The sequence below is a fragment of the Papaver somniferum genome, chromosome 1 (genome assembly GCF_003573695.1).
Source record: "Papaver somniferum cultivar HN1 chromosome 1, ASM357369v1, whole genome shotgun sequence".
Lineage (NCBI taxonomy): Eukaryota > Viridiplantae > Streptophyta > Magnoliopsida > Ranunculales > Papaveraceae > Papaver > Papaver somniferum.
The window spans coordinates 4,027,515-4,047,645 of NC_039358.1; the positions used below are offsets into that span (position 1 = coordinate 4,027,515).

Consider the following 20,131-nt stretch of genomic DNA (forward strand, 5'->3'; position numbering starts at 1 on the left):
ATTATATAATCTGTCATGTTTCATTATATAATCCCTTGATATCTGTCTATCTGATAGTTCGTTGTGATGCATTGACTAATGGATATTGCAAAGATTATGACGAATCTCTGAGATTCCGCACTTTGCTCATTACTACACATTTGAACTCAGACGTATAATAATCTTAACAAGAGGGATATATGATGAAGACTGGCCTAAAATGACTGATTTATCCGATGAAGCGTGCTTCATAATCTACTTTATCTTCTATTTAATATACAAATTTATTTATGTCATGTTTGATTCTATAATAATAATATCTGATTGTTCGTTGGTCCTGTCTCTTTCTGAGTATACGATGTCCTTCTTTTTTTTGACCAGCAAAGCGAGAATTCCATTGATTAAAAAACGGGGCGCAAAAGGTTGTGCCGCCTACAGGGAAACAACAGAAGGGAGGGAAAGTAAAGAGTTGAGGTAAAAAAAGAAGGGAAAAAAAAAAAAAGCGTAAAGAGACTAAGGAGGATTAAAGTGCATTCTTAAAAAATTCACATTAAGATTCTATTTACAGAAAAAAGAGAAGTACAAGGGAGAACCAACACAACTAGCCCATGGAAGTGCCACCAAAGTACAAAAGGGAGAGCAAGACTACCCAAGATAGCAACTAGCCAGCGGATTTTTACTAGTCTTACTTAATTATGACGAATCTCTGAGATTCCATACTTACATCATTGCTACACCTTTAAACCCATGCATATAATTATATATCCTCACTAGAGGGATCAAATAATTGATATTCGATATGATGAAGATTGGCCAAAAATGATTAATTAATGTGATAAAGCATGGTTCAAAATATACTCCTTTCATATACAAATTTATGTCTATAGTCCCTAGATATCTGATAGTTCGTTGTGATGCATTGACTACCTGTTGGTCCTCTCTCTTTCTATATACGATGATGTCCTTTCATCATTGATTTTGTTTGAATCTTTCTTAGGAAATCTCACATTGAAAGACACATCAATCATTAGTATCATTAGTTAGAAAAAGATTAAGATTTCATTCAAAAAGAAAAAGAGTAGTACAAGGGAAAAGAAGAAGCGCACATGCGGTTTATTCTTTCATTAAACTTTCTCCTCTGATGGCACTTAGACCAGACAGATTATTATTATTATAGAGAGCCGCCCATATCAGTTAATTTAGACACCAACTACAAGTACTGGCAGTTGGTTTAGTCTTTTCTCCCTAAAAACATCAAAAATGCACACTCAAATCAATCTTAGAATTTTCTGTTCGAATGATATCAAACATCAATCAGTTGAGAATATTTCTTGAACTTGAATAACAGAGAGATTGAGGGTGAGAATTGAAAGAAGGAGAAGATGATGAAAATTCCATATACAACTTCTTTAACAACGTTATTTAGTTATGGATTATTGTTTGCTTTTGGAAAACTTAGAGATCTATTCAGAAAATTCTTTGAATGGTGGAAAGACACTAATAATCTTCATGTAATTTTCTTTTTCTTTGTCTTCTGCATTCATGTGCATGCACAAGATTAATTAATTAATCTTACATGCATGTGTAGGGATATGCACCTATTTGTTTAGGTATTGAAGATTTCTATGTTAGACGTGTGTATCTTCGTGCTCAGGTAAGGTTTCCTATTTTCTGAATTGGTATCTTTTTTATTTTTTATTTTTATTTTTTTGTTGTAGGTGAAACTGTTATCTATAGTTGCTTTTGGTTATATAGAAATTGTTTAGTGATTAGTTGTTGGAAACTTAGGTTTCGAATTGAGAAAGATTTATGATTTTATTGGAAAATACTAAGTAACAAGCTAGTAGTGTTTGTATTAGATGAAAGATGTTTAGTTTTTTGTGAAATTTTCTTGTGAAATTTTCATGTATCAAAAGGATTGTTTTAATCGACCAATTGCAAGCGCTCCTGATTCTTGGATTGATGTGGTCGACCGTTACTATGATGATACCATCAAGACACTCAAGTGAGTTTCCTACTTTTGTTTACGAATTCTTGTTTACGTCCAAGGGTTTACAAGAAACTATTTTGATGAAAATCCCAGTAATGCAATCCAATTACTTGCATTTTGTGCAGACGAACCACGAATACAAGTAAATGTCTCAACTTGGGATCATACAATTACCTTGGGTTTGCAGCATCAGATGAATACTGCACTCCCCGTGCTGTCGAGTCATTGAAGAAATTTTCACCAAGTACATGCAGCACTCGCGTAGATGGTGGTATGTATAATAAATTGCAAGTTAGTTTGTATATATACATTTCCATTTACAATCGTGATGCTGTGGTGTTGTGGTGCTATCAGGAACGACAACATTACATGTGGAATTAGAAGATTGTGTTGCTAAATTTGTTGGAAAGCCAGCTGCTATGGTAACTGGTATGGGATATGTCACAAATTCTGCTATCCTTCCAGTTCTGATTCGTAAGGTTTGTTTACATGCTATTGATTTATCTTCACTGTACTTCACATATACTTGGCCCATCTGATACTAAGTCCCAACTATTACGAACCCAATATTTCCCTTAACCGCGTTATTATTCCCATTAATGTCTTCCGCAGGGTGGGTTGATTATTAGTGATTCCTTGAACCACAACTCCATTGTTAATGGTGCTCGAGGATCAGGCGCCGTAGTACGAGTTTTCGAGCATAACAGTAAGTTTCTGCCATATACTTGGGTTATAATGCTGCTAAAGTACTCTTTGTTGGAAATGATTTTGGAGTAGAAGGCTAAATGGGTATTGAATTTGAGAAAGCAGACTCACAAACACTCGACTATGGTTTATGAAATGATAATTTTATTTCACTTTCAAAACTGTGGTCGTACAGACCTTACAAGGCTCACTTCAATTTCTCACTCTTAATCACCTATACCTCACTTCGGGTATTCACTCACTTACAGATCTTATACCTCACTTTGTGATATCACTCAATTACACTTTCACTTGGTTGCACTACCTCCCTATTTATAGGTGATATAGCCAACCTAAGAATTCTCTAGATTTCCCTAGAGAAATATCTATCCCAACTAATTATAACATGTCCTAGATATTTCTAGATAGTTTAGACTCTAAGCTTTTGTACATTCATGAATATTCTAGTAAGCTTGGGCCCTAATAGCCATGAAGTCTCTAGATGGGCTAGAGTATTGTGGACTAATCTACAATAGACTAGTTGGGCCTAGTTTAACAGCCGCCCTTAAGCTTGATTTGAAATAACTCCAAGAATTTCTGGTAATTTGACAAAGACCTCGTGCTTTAGTGGTTTCGTGAATATATCCGCAACTTGGTCTTGAGACTTTGTGTATTTTAGTTGTACCTTATTCTCCGATATGCACTCTCGAATAAAATGGTATCGTGTGTCGATGTGCTTGCTGCGGTCGTGGAACACTGGATTCTTTGCTAAAGCTATTGCTGACTTGTTGTCCACAAATATTGTAGTCGGTTCTTCCTGCTCCATTTTAAGTTCCTTCATTAAACTCTTTAGCCATATCGCATGACAAACACACGATGCTGCTGCGACGTACTCAGCTTCACAAGTGGAAAGTGTGACGATCGGTTGCTTCTTCGAACTCCAAGTGAAGCCCGTATCTCCGAGGAAAAATACAAAACCAGTAGTACTTTTCCTTTCATCTATGTCTCCGGCCCAATCACTATCACTATATCCAACGAGTTTGTACTTGTCTGATGACGAGTAAAATAAACCGAAATCAAGCGTACCTTTTAAGTAGCGCAGAATTCTCTTGGCAGTCTTCATATGGGTAACTCTAGGTGCTTCCATGTAGCGGCTAATCAGTCCTACTCCGTAGAGAATATCTGGCCTTGTACAAGTTAAGTATCTCAAGCTTCCAACAAGGCTCTTGTAAAGAGTCGGATTGACCTTCTCTCCTTCATCGATATTTGATAGCTTGATTCCGCATTCCACGGGAGTAATTGCCGGATTACACTCCTCCATTTTAAATCTCTTAAGGATTTCCTTCGCATATCCTTCTTGAGATATAAATATTCCATTTTCTTGTTTTTTTACTTCAAGTCCGAGATAGTATGACATAAGACCAATGTCCGTCATCTCAAATTCTCTCGTCATCGTTTTCTTGAACTCCTCGAACATTGTCGGATTATTGCCGGTAAAGATCAAATCATCCACATATAGGCAGACGAGCAACATATCTCCCTTTTCATCCACCTTCACATAGAGAGCATGTTCATGCAGGCATTTCTTAAAATTATTTTCTTGGAAGTACTTGTCGATTCTGCTATACCATGCTCTCGGCGCTTGTTTTAGGCCGTATAAATCCTTTTTCAACTTCAGGACTTTATTTTCTTGTCCTTTTACTTCGTATCCAGGTGGTTGCTCGATATATACCACTTCTTCAAGATGCCCATTTAGAAAGGCAGACTTGACGTCCATTTGATGGACTTTCCAATTATTTTGAGCTGCTAGAGAGATAATTAATCTTATAGTTTCAAGACGAGCAACAGGAGCAAATACCTCATCATAGTCGATGCCCTCTCTTTGTTTGTAGCCTTTTACTACCAATCTTGCCTTGTATCTTTCAACCTCCCCTTTAGCGTTTTTCTTGGCTTTGTACACCCATTTCACTCCAATTGCTCTTTCTCTTTTCGGAAGTGTTACAAGCTCCCAGGTGTTATTTCTCCCAATAGCCTGGATTTCTTCATCCATCGCCTTTCTCCATTTCTCGCTTTTGACTGCTTCTTCGAAATTTATTGGTTCACTTTCTGCAAAGAGACAAAAAAGAGATATATTGTCTCCATAGATGTCATTTAAACTCCTCGTCCGTAAAGGCCTCTCGCTTGAGCTTTCATCTGCTGATGATGGATCATTCTGGTGCACCGCTGGAGGAGATGGAGGTGGTGTATTAGATGGAGATTCTGGTACTGGTGGTTGTTGTTCTTCTTCTTCTACGATAGGGAGAAAATTGTAATCCTTTTCTTGAACACCGAAATCCCAGACGCCTTCTTCATCGAACTCCACATCTCTGCTTGTGATGACCTTTCTATTGATTGGATTGTACAACTTGTATCCCTTGGATCGAGAGTCATAACCGATAAATATGTACTTGGCACTCCTGTCATCCAGCTTCGTTCTCAGCTGACTCGGCACATGAGCATATGCGATACTTCCGAATATTCGTAAGTGTGAGACGCCGGGTTTCACTCCGCTCCATGCTTCTAAAGGAGTCATGTTCCACACGCTTTTTGTGGGACATAGGTTTATCAGAGTAAACCGCACAGTCAACCGCTTCAGCCCAAAATTCCCTGGGCACTCTCTTTGTCTTCAACATACTCCGGGCCATATTGAGAATTGTCCTGTTTCTCCTTTCGGCAACTCCATTTTGTTGAGGTGTATATGGAACCGTAAGAGGCCGACGGATTCCATTGTCTTCACAGTAAGACTCGAACTCCTTCGAGGTAAATTCACCTCCTCTGTCTGATCTCATAGCCACAATTTCGAAGCCGCTTTCTTTCTCCACAATGGATTTAAATTTCTTGAAATTGGAGAAAACCTCCGATTTTTGTTTCAAGAAATAAACCCATATTTTTCGACTAAAATCGTCGACAAATATGAGGAAATAGTTATTTCCACCGTACGAGCTTGGCTTTATTGGTCCACAAACGTCCGTGTGAACTAACTCCAGTGGCTTTGTGGCTCTCGTCAGTGTTTCCTAGGAAAACTTTTTCTGAAATGTTTTCCAAGTAAACATCCTTCGCACAATTGATCCGGGTGGTCTATTCTTGGCAAACCTCTAACCATATTTTGTTTGGACAGTAACTTTAATCCTCCAAAATTTAGATGTCCATATCTAAGATGCCAGAGCCATGACGAGTCTTTCACACAAGCAGTCAGACATCTCGCGACGTCATTTTGAATGTTCAGATAGAACATCCTATTTCCCGTCATTGGCACTTTGGCAATTAGTTTTCCTCTCCTATCTCTTATGAAAAGACTAAGGTTTTCCATGTTCATCCTATAGCCCTTTTCTAAGAGTTGTTCCAAACTTAATATATTCATTTTTACGTTAGGGACATAATAAACATTAGAAATAAATTGATGGCTTCCATTTTTTAATCGAATCAAAATTTTGCCAAGACCACTCACCGGAGTTTTCGCTCCATTTCCGAACGTCTCATTGCCAGAAACTGATTCATCAAGCTCCACGAATTTCTCCTTCGTGCCGCACATATGGTTGCTTGCTCCCGTATCAAGCACCCATGTACAGTTTTCATCATAGTCACCACCTTTGCATGCCACCAACAAGGTCTGGTCTTCTTGATTTTCTTTACTAGCGTAGTTTGCTCTCTCCTCGACATTATTTGAAGAAGATCGACAATCCGAAGCATAATGACCAAGCTTATGACAGTTATAGCATTCGACTTGAGATTTGTCATACCTTGGCCTATTATTGTTGCGCCATGAATTATTTCCTCTGCCACGACCTCTTGTGGAGCTCGACCTCTGGACCCTCTGATCATCGTTATTTTGCTTGCCTCTTCCTCTTCCACCGTAGTAGCCGCGTCCTCTTCCTCTAGCATTACTACTAGAGCTCTCTCCTTTGTCTTTTAAAGTAAGCTTAGCTTGTAAAACTTGTTCTACCACTCCCTCTTTACTTCTCTTTATCATTCTTTCTTCATGGGCTTGAAGAGATCCCATGAGCTCATCCACGGTCATGGATTCGACGTCTTTCAACTCCTCAATTGCAACGACGATATAATCGAATTTTGGAACAAGTGACCGTAGTATTTTTTCGATCACACGACTATCACCCATGACCTCGCCATTTCTTCTTAGTTGATTAACAACAACTAAAACTCTTGAAAAATAATCCGATATTAATTCGGACTCTTTCATGGAAAGAGATTCGAAATCACCTCTTAGAGTTTGCAACCGCACCTTCTTTACTTTGTCCACGCCTTTGAATGAATTTTGCAAAATCTCCCATGCTTGCTTTGCATTAATAGCTCTCGATATCTTCTCGAACGACGACTCATCCATTCCTTGATAGATGAGGTAGAGAGCCTTCTTGTCTCTCTTTCTTGAAATGCGCAGCGCATCTTTTTCATTTTGCGGAAGCGCCGCTTCATCATCCGGTTCAACATAACCTTTCTCTACAATCTCCCATGCATCTTGCGAGCCTAATAACGCCTTCATTTGGATACTCCAATTTTCATAGTTATCTTTGGTGAGTTTAGGTACATGAAACGGAAACATTTCACTAGCCATTAGGATCTATGGCTCTGATACCACTTTGTTGGAAATGATTTTGGAGTAGAAGGCTAAATGGGTATTGAATTTGAGAAAGCAGACTCACAAACACTCGACTATGGTTTATGAAATGATAATTTTATTTCACTTTCAAAACTGTGGTCGTACAGACCTTACAAACTCACTTCAATTTCTCACTCTTAATCACCTATACCTCACTTCGGGTATTCACTCACTTACAGACCTTATACCTCACTTTGTGATATCACTCAATTACACTTTCACTTGGTTACACTACCTCCCTATTTATAGGTGATATAGCCAACCTAAGAATTCTCTAGATTTCCCTAGAGAAATATCTATCCCAACTAATTATAACATGTCCTAGATATTTCTAGATAGTTTAGACTCTAAGCTTTTGTACATTCATGAATATTCTAGTAAGCTTGGGCCCTAATAACCATGAAGTCTCTAGATGGGCTAGAGTATTGTGGACTAATCTACAATAGACTAGTTGGGCCTAGATAATTCTAGACACTCTTCTAGTTGTTTCATGCATCTAATTATTTATGTTTTTTATCTCCACAGCCCCGTCCCACTTGGAAGAAGTTTTGAGGGAACAAATTGCACTTGGACAGCCTCGGACACGTAGGCCTTGGAAAAAAATAATTGTCGTTGTAGAGGGGATATACAGCATGGAAGGAGAGCTCTGCAAACTTCCTGAGATCATACAAGTGTGCAAGAAATACAGGGTTTGTGGCTCTGTCACACTGTTCAGAATTACTTGTATTTTATTTTGTTTATCTTGACAAATGTATTAGTTTTATCATATAATGAATGAAAAGAGGGCAATAAGGTTCCGCATAACTGTTCCTGAACATGAAATTATAAGTATATATATATAAGCAATTAACAACAAAAGTATAATAAGTTAACATGGTATTAAACATTAAGTTAAATTCGGTAGTTAACTCAATTTCTGCGATATCTAATGACAAGAAATCTTGCTTATTCTTTTTTTTTCCCCAATCAGGCATATACTTATTTGGATGAGGCTCATAGTATTGGCGCAGTTGGGAAGTCCGGCAGAGGAGTTTGTGAGCTTCTAGGAGTGGATACTGCCGATATAGACATAATGATGGGGACTTTTTCAAAATCTTTTGGATCATGTGGTGGTTACATAGCAGCATCCAAGGTTTCAATCATGTTCTTTTGCACCTTAATTTAGTTCTAAGGTTTTGTTCGAATTTTTTTATAAAAAAGTGGCTACAACGAACAACCTGGTCCATTCTTTGTTAATCTGATATAACGTGCATCTTTTTTTTTTATGCCCGCCGATTTCCATGGTCGGACAAAACTTTGCATTCATGAAGAAAGTAATTTGCTTTTATGTCTATAGATCTGGATCAATTAGTAAGAGTTATGATCTTTTGAGGAAGGGTTATGTTAACATGCACACGAGAGATATTAGAGTGAAATTTAAGTACTCTAGTTGTTTATTATTAAAGCAGTGCTGGTGTCAGATCTTGTACCTTGAGGGCATCGTTTAGGATGCTTTCCCTGTGGATATTGAATTTGTTTCACCTTGATACAGTATGGCATAAAGCTTCCTTGTTATCATTTCTGTTTTTCTTTTGTTGCTTTTGTTGAAAGATATCTTAGTCACAAGCTTAGACTCTTCATTTCCAGGAGGTTATTGAATATCTAAAGTTCTCATGCCCTGCTCATCTATATGCGACTGCAATTTCACCACCTGCTGCACAACAGATTATATCTTCCATAAGGGTTATTCTTGGGGAAGATGGTTCTAGTAGAGGTTCGAGGATGACTTGTTCTTAAAAAAAATCATATATTAAATAGAGGTTAATCATCATCTGCTAAATTATGGCTTCAGAGAGTTTTTGATTTTTTGTGCTGCAGGGGCTCAAAAACTTGCAAGTATTCGTGAGAACAGCAACTTTTTCCGATCAGAATTGCAGAAGATGGGATTTGAGGTCCTTGGAGACTTCGACTCTCCAGTAATGCCCATCATGCTTTACAATCCATCAAAAATCCCTGCCTTTTCTCGAGAGTGCCTTAAACGGAATGTGAGTATATCAGGCTCATTTAAATTTGTTATTCTGTCTGCGACAAGTTCGCTGAATGGGATCTTTACTTGTATATATATGGTGCTATTGCAGGTCGCTGTTGTCATAGTTGCTTTCCCAGCAACCCCACTACTGTTGGCCAGGGCACGTATTTGCATATCTGCTTCTCACACCAGGGAAGACCTGTTAAAAGCTCTAGAGGTGAATAGATTGTTCATTACGAAACATTTATAATTCTCCAGTCAATTATGAAAGTTTCTTGAAAGTGGATTTCCGTAACTTGTTAGCCTAACTGGAAATATGGTTAGGACTAGGGTTCATTTCCATTTATCTGAAGATTATACAAGAATATGATGTGATATGAGAGTATGATTGGTTAAAAACTTGTCGGACGCCTTTGCAAGTTGTGTTGACAATTATAAATTGATTCTTGTCAGGTTATCAGCGAAGTTGGCGACCTTGTGGGCGTAAAGTACTTGCTCGCTGAGCCCAAGAAGCGGGAAGACGGCAGGGTAAAGCTCGAGTGAGAAATAAATGTCACTCATGACACAAAGCCTCAGGAAGGGATTTTGGTCCGTCAACTCTAGTTTTGTCTATGAGAGTGAACTTTGTAATTTAGTTTACTAGAAAGTGTCTTTTTAATTCGATTTACTAGCTAGTTGCTTTTTAGTTTTATGGAAAAGTGAAGCTTTTAAGAAATCAACGAATCCAATTATCGTTCGTTTTACTAGCTAACATTTTTTTTTAATCTCATATACTGTGCATCTTTTTATGATGCTCACTGATTTCTATGGTGGGAAAAAGCTTGAAAATATTTGGTTGAATCCATCAAGAAAGTAATCTGCTATTATTATTATGCTTGTTAGAGAACTAATTAATGACTCTAGTAAGCACAATCAGTCAAGATATGAAAATGGATATGAAATATCAACTAAATCAAGCACACAGAAAACACTAGAATTTATAGTAGTTTGATCAAGATGATCTACATCCACCTATGATACATGTGTATCTTTCTCTCTCCGTGAACTAGTGATCCTCAAGTCGTATTGAGGATAGATTTTTACTTTGGGAAGGAATACTTTTTTTTAGCCAGTATTTTTAGATAAGGAAATATTCTTAGACAAGGTAATATTCCTAGATAAGAAATTATATATAGAAAAGAAATATTTCCTAGATAAGGTAATATTCCTAGATAAGGAAATATATCTAGACAAAGAATTCTTTCTAGAAAAAGAATTATTCCTAGATAAAGAAATATACCTATAAAAGGTATTATTCTTAGATTAGGAAATAGATTCCTAAGAGGTTTTGGAAACCTTTAAAACTACAAATAGAGATGTTTAGCTCATAGTTAAGACATATAGAATGTGGTTTGCGTTACAGACTCACCTAGATCAAAGAAAGGTGGTTTGTGATACAGACTCACCTAGATCTAAGAAAGGAAGTTTGTGAGACAAATCACCCAGAGATAAGTTTGTGAGGCAATTAATTATTATAAAATCAAGCTTAGCAAAGCAGTTAAATATTATTTACTGTTTAGAGAGATTGTGAGCGTAACAAAGAGAGAATTATAATAGTTTTCTTGTTCATAATTTAGAGAAGATATATTTATTCGAATCTGGTTTCTAGAGTGTTCTGTTTTCTAGTTTTTGTCTATTATTATTCTGAATTCCGCCTCTATAATAATAGTCACCAAGGTACAGAGATCAATACGTATCAACTTGTGAAGATGACGAAATGATTCCACTATGATGATCAAATAAGTTTACAAGGTCCAAATCCCCTCTCAAGAACTCTAGCCTCCTTTGTGCCTCACACTCTCTCTCAAGAATAACATAATTCTCTCTATTATAACATAACCCTAGTCCCCTTTTATATTTGACCTAGTTAGAAAAGAGACTAATGGACTGGGCTAAGAAAAAGGGAACATGCCCAAACATACTTGTTAAGCCTATTTCAAGGCATACATAAAAAATCTCCATCTTTACTTGAATACTATCATGATTCATCATTTTTCATCATCGTCTTTGTTTAGCCCTTACAAGGGATATCAACACTTGTTGACACCAACCAAGTATTGCTTGGACTTGATACTTGGAACCAGCTTCGTCAACATATATGCAGGGTTGTCCGTTGTAGGAACCTTAAGCATAGCTATCTTCCTTTCTTCAATAGTATCCTTGATGAAATGATACATGACATCGATGTGCTTCGTTCTCTCATGATACATATGGTTCTTTGACAAGTGAATGACACTTTAACTGTCACAATACAGAATTGCACTCTCTTGCTTAAACCCCATATCACCAACCAAATCCATGAACCATATACCTTCTTTCACTGCTTCTGCGGCTGACATGTACTCTGCCTCGGTGTAGATAACGCAACCGTGCTTTTCAAAATCGACCTCCAACATATAGTATTACCACACAATGTAAAATTATATTCTATCAATGAAGTTTTTATATCAAGATCACTTGCATAATCAGAATCAACATATCCCACAACATTTGTTGAATCACCACTGTGTTTTTCAAACACCAAACCAACATATATACTGCCCCTTAGATACCTCCAAATCCACTTTACAGCTTGCCAATGAGCCTTCTCGGGACTTCCCATGTATCTACTTACCAAACTCACATTTTGTGCAATATGCGGCCTTGTAAAAACCATAGCAAACATGATACTACGTACCAACTGCACTTTCATATGGAACCCGATATATGTTCTCTGCCTCCTTTGCATTTTGTAGTGATTGCTTACTAGAGAGTTTAAAATGATCTTCAAAAGGAGTACTTACTGGTTTGGATCTATATTAATTGATTGTGAATCTAGAGTTTGATTATTTCGGTAATCAAAAAAATAGATTGATCTTACCAGACAAAGAATTTTATTAATTTAAACGGAAGATCCTTTGTAAACAACTCACATATCTTCTAGCAAGATTGATTAGAGTGGTCACCAAACAGATTCTTCCTTTGTTTTTTGGAATACGATCCAAAGGACTTTCTATTCACGTGCATGACTCTAGAAGTCGAAATCACGGGGATACTGAGGAAACTAAGTAGGTAGGGGTAGTCTACTTGGTCCTAACTATATGAAGTTGGTATTATATTTTGTATACCGGCTTAATTCTTGGATTATACAAATATGGAAAAGGTCCCGGGGGTTTCCTTCATTTGTGGTTTCCTCGTTAACAAAATGTTGTTGTGTTATTTACTTTTTTTTCCGCATGAGGTATAACCGGCCACGACCTATAATGAGTAGCAAGTTATAATCGATCACTTGAGTGTAATCGATCACATGTTACGTTGGGATGTTAGATGTAATCGGTCACATAAACACTTTTGATCAAAGTGTAACCGATCACACGATGTATTAAAAGGTTAGTGGTAACCGGTCACATAAAAACTTTGGATCAAAGTGTAGCAGGTTACATGATAACCTCGAGAAGTAAATCGTAACATTCACATAGTTACCTTGGGAACCAACTGTAACCGGTCACATGGTGGCTTCGGGAAGCAAGGTGTAACCAGTCACCTAACTGATTAAAACCTATCTTTGGAATCTTATTGGAACCGATAACAACATTCTTTGGAGTGATGGTATGTAGGTTTTATGTCCTAAAACCATGGTTCACATATTTCTTCATGTTGTGTGTGAATTAGGGTTTAAGGGTTTACCAAGATGAGTAGCTTCATGATGTCGACATATTTGAACATTTACATAACTCTTATCATTTATTTTTCAAAGGTATTCCTTGATGTTCAATGTGATCCTGTACCGAAATACATTGAGAATCTTTTAATTAATATTTTTGGTTTTATGTTATTTAATTACCAGCAACATCTCTAGAGAATAACTGAAGATTTTCTATGAGAGATTTTAGAAATATTAGATTACATTTATTTGAATTAGGAAAAACGAATTTGGGCATTCATTGCATATCTTAAGTATAATTTCGGTTTTGGAAATTCATTGGTGTCCAAACAACCTGGGTCTATAAATACCTGCGTTTGCATTTCTAGCAAACTATCCTAAGAGCTAGACATACATCATTTCTTGTAGTTTCTGGTAGAGCCGTCTATTCGGAAAGGAAAGTACACTAATCAGGCGAAATCTCTTACGACCGCTCGTTTAAATACTTCTGCCGAATCAAGAAGCTCTACGAGTACCGTTGGTGGGAAACTAGATAATTTAATTGTTATTGTATTTTTCTATTATTGATTTGATTGACTAGTGGGTGTTGTAACTTTAATTGCTCCTAGTTTATTTATTCTTGAGAATCTTATCTTCTGATATAAGGCTCACTCAAACTATATTAAAGTATCAACGGGATCTTTAGAACTGTTGTTAAATCTAAAGACATCTTGTGATAATCCATTGTTAACAGACTTCATTCTGTGCGCGATTAATCGCATGAGGATTCATGTGTTGTTGTGCAGGATTCTGAAGACAATGGAAGATTTGAAGACGAAGAAGAATTCTTATTATTTTTCGTATCTTGTGGATTTAGTGCACAAACCTTGATCGGCAGGGATACAACTAGAATCAGTTTATCTTTGATATACTTGATTGATTAATTGCATGAGAGTCATTGCTTTATATGTAGTTTCTCTTTGAGATCTATAGTTGTTAGAGCATTGCTCGGTCGAACTCGCATGCGTTGCTATCTCAATCATGTTTTTCAATGTTAGTGATCAAAACTATAAGTCTTGATTTCTAGTCTACTATATCTAAGGTCTCGAACTAGGATAAAAAGTTTATTTTAGCTCAAGAACTCCATGACAATCATCATACAAGACGAAGGACTACTCAAGGAATTGGTGGATCTTCATCTACTAAAAGGTATGTGGAGGCTTGAACTTATCCATCACTCAAAAGTATATTTATCTCCTATCTTGAGACAAAGGTCGTTTTGCTATATAGATTTAGATTATACACATTTGGTATTTCGAGCCGAGTTTATCTCGCCTATCTATTTCTCGAAATATGTGTTGGTAAGCATTCGCTTTAGCCAAGTTCATCTTTACCTAGTGACGAAAGTCATGTTATGTTTCAATCACTTTGAAAATTGCTCTGACGAAAAATGGTTTGTGAATAACAACTATATAACGTCCTCTGAGAATGTTTCAATGATTGAAATGAGAGTTTAGATTATATAACCATTGGAGGATATAAGCATTGTTGTGGAAACACATATATGTATAAGTCCTTACCCCTTGAACCGAAGTTTGCGAACTTTGTTGATCAAGTGAACCGGAGTAGTGCATGAGCTAAGTCCCCGAACTCAGTCCGCGAACCCAGTCCGCGAACTGGCGAAGTTCTCAAACCCGGAAATTTCTGCTGGAGTTTGTGAACTCCATCCGGGAACTTAAGTCCGCGAACCCAGTCCGCGAACTTGAGTAGGTTATATCTAAAAACGATGTTTGTGAACTTATTCATATTAATTAAGGAATGCAATGGAAAACCGTGGCTATATAGTTCATGAACTGATTCAAATGAATCAAATCGTTTTTGCTTCAATTATGTATTGTGTAGTACATGAGATTTCCTTGCAATTGAACAACTCTCTAATTAGTTCATTTGAACTAGTTATGGTGAAGAAGAATATGGTTGATATGAAAGTGATCATATGGTAACCATTTGGTTAACTATTGTTGAACCAACTAATGTACAAGTTTGGGTACGGTTACACAAGCCTAGAAACGTGCATTTCATTTGTGTATAACGAGCTATGTTTTCGATCCAACAGTTGATAAATATTATCTTGAATCTAATCAGGTTTTCATCTAACGGTGAATATTGAATGCTTTGTTACCAAGCTAACGTTGATTGCAAACCCTGATTTGAAAGACTATATAAGGGAGAACTCTATCAACTGGGAAACCTAATCCCCACACATTCTGTATGATAATAGTTGTGCTAAGCTAGAGTCGATTCTCCTTTAACCTTTGGTTTCTTCTTCTAAACCAGGTTAACGACTTAAAGACTTCATTGGGATTGTGAAGCCAGACCGATACTACTATCGTGATTTTATGCAGACTTAAATTAAATCATATTAAATTACCAACGTCGTTATTTAACAAGATATAGCATACGGATTCAATGTGAATAAATAAAATCTATTATATCATTTTTACGTGAATGTAGAATTATATTTACAAGATTAAGGCTAAGTGTACCAATTGGACTAGAAACTTAAGATTAATGAGAATAATGACACAATTGATAATAGTATTCGAGTTAAAATTATAACAGGTAATATTTGGAAAATTTATATGTGGTATTATTGTAAAGTTAAAATTATCAAATTGTTATAAATTGACGTAAAATCGAATTGAAATTACTTATATTGTAAAGTAAATAAATTCAGATTACAAAATTGTTTAAAATGATATAACCTATTTATATATTTTACGAAGTAAATTTATCAGACTTACATCAATTACGATAAAATTTTAGAGACTAATGAAGAACCTAATTAATAAATTAATACTTAGTTAATCCAGCACTGGGAATAGTGAGGTTGGTAATTCTTATGTGTTCATGTGATACTTGTTACGTAGGTAGGCATTGTCAGGCGTCGCGAACCTAGACAGGGAAACTGCATTCTTGTATCACTAAGCATGGAAGGAAAGCTTGCTTCTGATTTTGAACTTATAGATCCGGAATTTTATTTAGAAGCTTAAAGAATATTTTCCTTTGTAATTAGAACCAGTAACTTACTGAAATAGAAGTTAGTGTAGAGAATTTAAATTTAAAAGTCATGGTTCCGTTATAAAGCTTCATGTAAGGAATTTAGACTTCCTTCTTGGATAGAACTTAAATCAGCATAGTTGAACCCAGAGCCACAAATTTTAGTAGTAGAAGCCATATAGGTTTGTGTTTTGTATCTTGTTGTTTGCGCTTAGATGGGAGATAAGATCATCTCTATAAGGTGGGGAGTTTTTGAAGACCATAAAGATGGTTGATTTTCGAGGACGAAAACGAATAAAGTGGGGAGAATGTAAAGACCCGCAAGTTTGTCAATGCTATTAGACCGGTCAAGTATCGATTTAGCCATTAATAACTCGATTTGTTTAACACGGACGATAATTAATAAGAATTAATCTAACAACGATTTAGATACGAAACTAGTACCTTAGAATAGATATCGAAAAGTTACGCAGAACGGACTACTCGAACGTGTCAATCGGATACCGGACGAAGAAGATATCAACGAATAAGTATGAAGGGAAAAATGGTAACTTCGGAGCTTAGCTGTGTGGCTGCCCTTATCTTCAACAAGTGTCGTGGAATTTGGTGTGCTCGTGTCAATACCAAACCGAGAGGATAAACTCGCTCTATTTCTATTTTCTTCTTCTTTATTCTTCTTTGTCTTTCTCTCTTCTTTTCTCTATTTCTTCTGCGAGTGATTATGTGAGTTTGTGTGAGATCGATTGAGAGAAGTTTGTGATGAAGCAATTAGATGATGGAGGTGTTGATATGGTGATGAATTGTGAATGGGGAGAGTTAAGGGATTGATTTATTTCTGCTCGAGGTGATGAAACAAAAAGAAGTGGAGTTAGGGTTTTCTGAGATTTCGAATTGATTGAAGTTTTAGCGAGGATTCGGGGTGGTTGGTGACGAATAACACAAGGGGTTGCTTTCGAATTAAAGTTCTGAATTTGTTTTGGTGAAGAATCATATAAAGGTAATTTTGGGTTTCTGCAGTTTGAATTTATAGGCCACGAATATGATGTGGTCGGGCCACATATTTCAAGTATGTGGCCCTTCTTAGTTTTGTGACACTTATTACAACTAAAAACCTGCCCCCTCCAAATCCCCTTCAACATTTCACTTTTTGAGAAAAAGTAGGTAGTTAAGAAAAAAAGTTAGTTACACTTTTAGGTAGTTAACTGTTTTTGGAATTTATTTTTTTCTTTATAACATGTGTCACAAAACTAAGAGGGGCCACATACTTCAAGTATGTGGCCCAACCACATCGTAGCCGCACCGGAATTTATATCGAGTAAAACTGAATAAGAATTGATGAATCTTATACGGGTTTGTTCTATTGAAGTTGAATCAGTTTTATGGAGAATTAATTTGAATTTAATTATGAGACTGGGAATTAGGGTTCATCATGTTCTTCCCCAATTTTGAAGTTACGGTTCTAGGTTGAATTTCAGGAGGTGGAGATGAGATAGATGGTGGTTGTTAAGATGGATTGAAGCTGTTGACGAAATTAGGGGATTAATTCAGGTAATAAATTCTTAGTTATTCAGTTGATTGTGTGTGCATGATGTTATTATTGAATTGAGATGAGGTTGCAGACTTTGGTGTTATAGAATGAATCCAGGGTCAATTCATCCATTTGAACTCGATTGATATGGATTGTTGTGGATGTATTGCTATAGTTTGTGTTGGTGGGTTGTTTTGTTTGAGGATGAATTGGTTATAGAGTTAAAACTTATAGTAATTAAGGAAGTGCAGTGGTGTTGTTAGTCTGAGCTGGTGTTGCTGAGTTTATGTGGTTGTTTATGAAGTTGATAGTGAGATTGTTTTAGAATTGGGCAATTGAAGTGCAAAGTTATTAGGAGCTGAAATATGTTGTGCAGGGTTGTTTGAGTTGAAATGTCTTGGAGTTAGAACTTTAATTGGTGGTGTAGGCTTGAAATTGTTGGATACAATTGAATGGTTGAGATTTGGAGTTATGTTGTATAATGACAGTGATGGGGAAGAGATGGTGAATGTGTTTACAATGAAGATATGATTGTACAGGGGGTGGTTTTATATGATGAATGAAAATTGTATTGGATTTGTTGTGCTAGTGGTAATTCAGTTGGGAAAATAATCTTGCGGTTTGGGAAGACTAGTGATTAAGTTGGTTTGGTTGTGAACCTGAAGTTGCAGTTCATGAAGAATTGTGATTATATAGTTGTAGATAGTGATTGCTATGAAAAGCTTAAAGCTTCAATTGCTGGTAAGAAGAATTTGTATTTGAGATTAAGTTATAAAATTACTTTTAAATGAATGAATTGATTTTTTATGCTTAGTCAGGTAGAATTGTTGTAAGAGTTAAGAGGATGTAGGCCTGTTAGACATCCCAGACAGTTTAGCTGGCTCGATTTGCTTAGCTGACTCGTTTTTCTAACTGAGTCGAATTAGCCTTATTAACCTGAGTTGAATTGATTTGACTCAGTGACCAGACTTGACTCAGTGTACCTTGACCGATTTGACTAAGTTGATCATTTGACTGACCTTTACCGTTAGTTGACCCTATTGACCATTAGCTTGACTGTTAATTGACCTTGTGGACTAGGCCTTGTGTAATGGGATTATTTAGTGGATTTGTACTTAGGATTAGAATTCCTACTTCTATGTTTTGGACCTCTTGTGGTCTGAATTAGCCTTTGGTTCCTTCGACAAAGTTGTAGATGTTCATAAGATTTAACTAATGGACTATAGAACCAACCTAATTGAATTAGTAAACCTTGGATATGTTAAAGATAAATAATAAAATGGTGTAGAAGAATAAATGGGCTTAGAACCATTAGATAGACTTCTATGATTCTTGTATGATTAACAATTAGTCTATATTAACAATGATCGATTCAAGGATGAACCAGTGGATCGTGGATCTCGAGGTAGGGGTGGCTTGTCATCAAAAGAGGTGGGAATACTTTTAACTCTCTTGTAACCATCGATGTTTTCTTTTACAAAGATTTATGTTTATCAAATTCATGCATTGTCTAGTTGTGCATTCCATGCTTTGTTTAAATTGCATTACGATAATTCTGTTGTTTATGTTAATCTTTCCATTGTTTGGAAAGGACTTGTAATGTTTTGTTGTCAATATGAATTATTATGGGAAATGAGAATTTCCACTTGTGGTATATAGGATACGCTCCTTCACATTTATATCTACATGAATTCAGATTTTATTGCTTAGAGTGGGTCATCATGATCTTGGTGATATCAATAGCTATTGAGTGTGGTTAGCACGAATATTATACATTGTTTAAAAAAGGAGTTTGTCCATATACATGTTTTTTTATTTCAGTGAGGATAGGCTCTTTCACATTTATACCTACATGAATTCAGCTTTTAATGCTTAGAGTGGGTCATCATGATCTTGGTGATATCAATAGATAATGAGTGTGGTTAGCACGAATATTATACATTGTTTGAAGAAAGAGCTTGTCCATATTCATGTTTGTTTATTTCAGTGACTTGGTCACTTTTTAATGTTTGGGAAAATATTATTGTTTTCTAAATCTTTCCATGATTACTTAAAAGTTAAATGTTATTCCTGCGGGGCACCCCTTTTAGGAATGATGTGCTCACCCATTCCCACTTTCAGTTTCAGAGACAGATCAGAGTTGTGCAGTGAAAGCTTCAAGGGTTCATTTCGTTAGTTGGTTAAGTTTTGTTATGTTTATTATGTTGTATATTCTGTTTGTAAACCAAATGACTATTGTATATGTATCATTTGAGAGGAGTTCTTATTTATATATTTCTGAGCGAGGTTAGTTATTGGGTTAAGTTTTGTAGAAGATTTCTTAATTGAATGTTTAAGTAAATGATTTAGATTCTTAGTACCTCTTTATTTAGTCAATCTCTTTGATTAGTCAGCTACTAGCTTAGGGGGCGCGATGGAAAACATCCATCCATATTATTTTTAATAAATAAAACCATTTGATTAAAAAGTGGCACAAAAACCCCAGGTCAAATAATAATGAGTAAATTTAGTTTTTATTATTTAGAAAAAACCAAACATACCCTTTTCATCTTTCTTCTTCTTCTTCT

General features: G+C 36.1%; 1 protein-coding gene across 1 annotated transcript; it reads left to right on the forward strand.

Annotated features, from left to right (window-relative positions):
* The first annotated feature begins 1,225 nt into the window (after positions 1–1,225).
* LOC113277807 (long chain base biosynthesis protein 2a-like) lies at positions 1,226–10,032 on the forward strand. The gene is made up of 12 exons (XM_026526803.1): positions 1,226–1,490; positions 1,568–1,633; positions 1,896–1,984; positions 2,095–2,240; positions 2,324–2,448; positions 2,582–2,675; positions 7,833–7,996; positions 8,278–8,439; positions 8,934–9,060; positions 9,165–9,331; positions 9,425–9,532; positions 9,769–10,032. The coding sequence occupies exons 1-12, from the start codon at positions 1,362–1,364 to the stop codon at positions 9,856–9,858; spliced, it is 1,467 nt and encodes a 488-aa protein (XP_026382588.1). The 5' UTR covers positions 1,226–1,361; the 3' UTR covers positions 9,859–10,032.
* The last annotated feature ends 10,099 nt before the right edge of the window (positions 10,033–20,131 follow it).

Bases quoted from the DNA above. Each gene is read 5' to 3' on its own strand.
- LOC113277807 (XM_026526803.1), top strand. From the start codon at position 1,362: ATGATGAAAATTCCATATACAACTTCTTTAACAACGTTATTTAGTTAT. The intron at 9,061-9,164 runs GTTCGAGGATGA...TTTGTGCTGCAG, and splicing joins GGAAGATGGTTCTAGTAGAG to GGGCTCAAAAACTTGCAAGT. The intron at 9,533-9,768 runs GTGAATAGATTG...GATTCTTGTCAG, and splicing joins ACCTGTTAAAAGCTCTAGAG to GTTATCAGCGAAGTTGGCGA.